At 46.4% G+C, this 5,000-nt stretch overlaps 1 protein-coding gene across 1 annotated transcript in view; it reads right to left on the bottom strand.

Annotated features, from left to right (window-relative positions):
- Window positions 1-5,000, bottom strand: part of mmut (methylmalonyl CoA mutase) — a 52,316-nt gene that overhangs the window by 37,123 nt on the left and 10,193 nt on the right. The window contains exons 2-4 of the mRNA XM_023973973.3: window positions 3,360-3,784; window positions 2,697-3,064; window positions 2,296-2,453 (exon numbers count right to left, since the gene is read on the bottom strand). Of these exons, the coding sequence (XP_023829741.1) occupies window positions 2,296-2,453; window positions 2,697-3,064; window positions 3,360-3,777 (944 nt within the window). The 5' untranslated portion in view covers window positions 3,778-3,784. The remainder of the gene's footprint in view (window positions 1-2,295; window positions 2,454-2,696; window positions 3,065-3,359; window positions 3,785-5,000) is intronic.

Below are 5,000 nucleotides of genomic sequence, written 5' to 3'. Positions count from 1 at the left end.
CATACAAGTCACTTGGCTCTGTCATATCCTCACATGGTCTCTCCTATCATTGCTATGCAGARGACACACAATTAATCTTCTCCTTTCCCCCCTCTGATAACCAGGTGGTGAATCGCATCTCTGCATGTCTGGCAGACATATCAGTGTGGATGACGATCACCACCTCAAGCTGAACCTCGGCAAGACGGAGCTGCTCTTCTCCCGGGGAAGGACTGCCCGTTCCATGATCTCGCCATCACGGTTGACACCTCCATTGTGTCCTCTCCCAGAGTGCTAAGAACCTTGGCGTGATCCTGGACAACACCTGTCGCGTTCTCAACTAACATAAGGCGGTGACCCGTTCCTGTAGGTTCATGCTCTACAACATTCGCAGAGTACGGACCCTGCTCACGCAGGAAGCGGCGCAGGTCCTAATCCAGGCACTTGTCAATCTCCCGTTCTGGATTACTGCAACTCGCTGTTGGCTGGGCTCCCTGCCTGTGCCATTAAACCCTACAACTCATCCAGAACGCCGGCAGCCCGTCTGGTGTTCAACTTTCGCCAAGTTCTCTCACGTCACCCCACGCTCCTCCGCTCTCTCCACTGGCTTCCAGTTGAAGCTGCGCATCGCTACAAGACCATGGTGCTTGCCTACGGAGCTGTGAGGGGAACGGCACCTCCGTACCTTCAGGCTCTGATCAGGCCCTACACCCAAACAGGGCACTGCGTTCATCCACCTCTGGCCTGCTCCGCCTCCCTACCTCTGAGGAAGTACAGTTTCCCGCTCAGCCCAGTCAAAACTGTTCGCTGCTCTGGCACCCCAATCCGCGTGGAACAAACTCCCTCACGACGCCAGGTCAGCGGAGTCAATCACTACCTTCCGGAGACACCTGAAACCCCACCTCTTTAAGGAATACCTAGGATAGATAAAGTAATCCTTCTACCCCCCCCTTAAAAGAGTTAGATGCAACTTATTGTAAAGTGGTTGTTCCACTGGATATCATAAGGTGAATGCACCAATTTGTAAGTCGCTCTGGATAAGAGCGTCTGCTAAATGACTTAAATGTAAATGTAAATGTAAATTCTTCCATGAGAAATTCCATTATTTAGTGTTTTGTTGATGGAAAACTGCTTCAGAATCTCCCACAAGGGTTCACTTGGGTTGAGATCTGGCTGCTGAGACACGCACAGCCTTTAAACCATATGCTCCTCCGAGACCCCTCTTTCAACATCACGGAGATCTCTTCTTCTAGCCATGGTAGCCTAAATAATGGGCAACTGAGCATTTTTATACATGACCCTAAGCGTGATGGGATGTTAATTACTCAATTAACACAGGAACCACACCTGTTTTGAAGCACCTGCTTCCAATATACTTTGTTTCACTCAAGTGTTTCCTTTATTTTGTCAGTTACCTGTCTGCTATTATCCACACGTTCATATTGATGCTCCAGAGAAATTACTAGGAGGACAGGTTGCCCACGTAGGGTGTTTACAGACAAAACACAAAGATGTAATAAATCAAGTACGGTTAAAACTCCCAAAAGGAATGAATAGACAGCTAAAGGGTAGAGCATAGTGTTGTAACAGCAGAGATCTCAGCTGAGAACAATTATAGCTCACAGCAATTCATTTAATGCAAGCAATATCGGTCTATCGATTTTGACAGTCCCAACAAGACCCTAATGCTATGCACATGCCATATATCATTACCGCTCAGGGGGAACCCGTCAATCAATAACACTGCAGGGTGTGTGTGTGTGTACATGCATGGACTAACTACAGTCACCTACCGCTGTGATTATCTACGTGACTGACAGTAAGGTGACTTGAGAAATTGTGACAAAAAGGATCTGCATTATTGTAGATGAGCGACTAAATGAACAATGGACTAAACGCCGGCTGGCTAAAACTCCCGGCTAAATGAAAGGACGGTCAACTCACAGCAACTTTAAAATACTTCCTTCGAACAACCACACGTCAATCAGCAGTCTGTCATTCACCCTAGGGAGTCATTTAGAGTGTGTGTCCTCTGACCGCGCTGCAAATCACATGGCTCTGCATCAAAAAACATGACGTGAACCAGTAAGCCAGAGAGGACAGTCAGTGAATAACTGTCTAGTGGAGAGGAGACCTCTGTCTGTCTGACAGGACATTCACTGCTCTGAGACACTGGGAATGACACAGGGAAAATCACAAAGAGAACCTCTCCAGAAACAACCCATGGCCACTAACTCTGAGGCACTGCATCACACAGGAATGACGTCCCTTTGACAACACACATTGTATGATCTCACTCTGTGTGTGTGCACACACCTGGGGGCAAACTCATCTATAGTGAGGCCAGCTTTCAGCCCAGTGCGGCAGTACTCCAGGCCGTTGGCGATGGTGTAGGCCACCTCCAAGATGGCGTCCGCCCCGGCCTCCTGGAGATGGTAACCACTGATGGAGATGGAGTTGAACTTGGGCATGTGCTACCGGAGGAAACAACCAGTCATTCAACCAATCAATCAATCAATCATAACAATAATCAATCAATCCTGATGGGGAAACAGTGTGAGTTCAGTCACGGACCTCCTGTGTTTGAGGTACGTGCCTGTATCTTCAGTTAGATGTTACTTCCGTGGAAGAAAAAAAAGAGGACTTTTACTGTATTTGCAAGGCAGGGAGGTACAAAGGACGCTTTTTTACCCTGTTTGTAGATTTAAGGTCCTTACCTTGGACGTGTAGGCGAAGATATCAGCGATGGCGTGCATGGAAGGTTCCGGGGGGAAGATATAGGTGTTCCGCACCATGAACTCCTTCAGGATGTCATTCTGGATAGTTCCTGTCAGCTTCTCCTTGGGCACCCCCTGCTCCTCCCCCGTCACGATGAACATGGCCAGCACCGGGATCACCGCTCCGTTCATCGTCATAGAAACCGACATCTTCTCCAGCGGGATGCCGTCGAACAGCATCTTGGTGTCCTCCACGGTATCTATGGCGACCCCCGCCATTCCGACATCACCGTGGACACGGGGGTTGTCAGAGTCATACCCGCGGTGAGTCGGGAGGTCGAAGGCCACCGAGAGACCCTGTTGACCCGCTGTAGAACGAGAGAGCGAGAGGGGAAGTGAGCGAGAGAGAGAGAAGTTACACGTATTACAATGGGAGAGGTAACCAAAAATAAGCAGATAAAAACATGTACTTAAATGTTGTTTTATTAACCTATAAAGTAGAGAAAGAACCCTTGCCTGATTACACCTGACAGAGGCCATTTCCAGACAGACCACAATCACAAGATTTACAAGTGCCACTCAGCCTCCAACAACCTGGGTTCACTTCAATATTCTATCATAAAACCCCAGTTGGTCACACCAGCAGTGAGTATTGTGCAGTACCTTTAATGTTGTCCCGGTAGAACTTGTTACTCTCCTCCACAGTGCTGAAGCCAGCATACTGCCTGATGGTCCAGGGCCTGAACGTGTACATGGTGGGGTAGGGCCCCCTAGTGTAAGGGAAGACCCCCGGCAGTTCGTCTGGCTTCGTTGCAGAGTCTGCTTTAGTGTAGACGGGTTTGATGTTGAGGCCCTCCGGCGTGCGCCAGATCAGGTCTTCTGGGTTCTTCCCTTTCAGTTGTTTTTTGGCCAGGCTGGCCCACTCCGGGTGCAGATCCACTTCATCCTGACAGGGCGTTGCGGTACGAAACTGTCGGAAGTGTGTCTGTGAGCGTGTGTTGATGAATCCGTGTGAGGAGCAGGGAGCTCCTAGAAGTTGGCGTGCAGCCAGAGCTGCACATGTCCTCTGTGCGGTCAGCATGATGGGCCTGGATCAGGAGACACAGGAGGAGAGGAATGAAAAACAGAGGGACAAGAATGAGACATCAGGAAATCACTCTGGTTTCATTTGTTGAGCATTGGTAATTTCCATGTAAAAGTACCCATGAGCACCAACATTGGGTGTCAAATGAAAGCTAACTCTATATTTTCCTGAAAGTAAGTCATATTTACATTTTTCAACCATTTTCCATTAACAAAACGACCAATAAGCGAAGGCTTTGGTTTCTTGTCAAACAGATAGAAAATGGATCTTAAAAAACATCTACCAGAAAAAGTCTTAAAAGGTTTTAGAAATATATCAAAACACAATAATGTAGAAATATTTAGTTTAGGATTGTTTTTTCTACAAGTTCTGTTACCAAAAAAAACACATCTTTAAAATGTTTTCTAATTTCTCTCCCTCATGAGTTCACATAAGTAATAAGTAAAGGTAGACCTATCAACTAGTTATTGTACGTTTTTAATGATATACATTTGTTTATGAATTATTAAGTGATTAAAATGTGAAATTCTGTTACCAAATCTGTAAAATTATTTCAGAAACATTTCAGCATACGCCCCAATAGAGAGAGGATGATGGAGGGTGGTGTGTGTGTTATGTATAGAGGGAATGAGACGAGAGAAAAGAGATATTGAAGACATGCAGAATGAATATAATATGATTCTGCATAGTGACAATGACGCATGACTGGGTCCCCTGTGGACAAGTACATGAAGGAGATTACAGAGCCTCACACTCTCACACACACACACACACACACAGGCTTGTGATGTGTTATATGTGAACAGTCCTAAGAGGATAGTGTAGTCATAGTGAGGGTTCTTGGATGAGTAACTATGGAGCCAGACTGGCTGGCCAGTAATGGGCTCTAATGTAGACTGGGGCATCTACAGTGCATTCGGAAAGTATTCTGACCCCTTGACTTTTTCCACATTTTGTTACGTTACAGCCTTACTCTAAAATGGATTAAATTGTTTTTTCCCCCTCATCAATCTACACACAATACTCAATAATGACAAAGCAAAAAAGGTTATTTATTCTTAATTTATTACAAATAAAAACTGAAATACCCCATTTACACAGACAGCGTCGTGAAGAAGGCGCAGCAGCGCCTCTTCAACCTCAGGAGGCTGAAGAAATTCGGCTTGTCACCAAAAGCACTCACAAACTTCTACAGATGCACAATCGAGAGCATCCTGTCG

The sequence above is a fragment of the Salvelinus sp. IW2-2015 genome, linkage group LG28 (assembly GCF_002910315.2).
Source record: "Salvelinus sp. IW2-2015 linkage group LG28, ASM291031v2, whole genome shotgun sequence".
Taxonomy (NCBI): domain Eukaryota; kingdom Metazoa; phylum Chordata; class Actinopteri; order Salmoniformes; family Salmonidae; genus Salvelinus; species Salvelinus sp. IW2-2015.
Note: the sequence above shows the minus strand (reverse complement) of the source record. Positions and strands in the feature narration are given on the sequence as shown.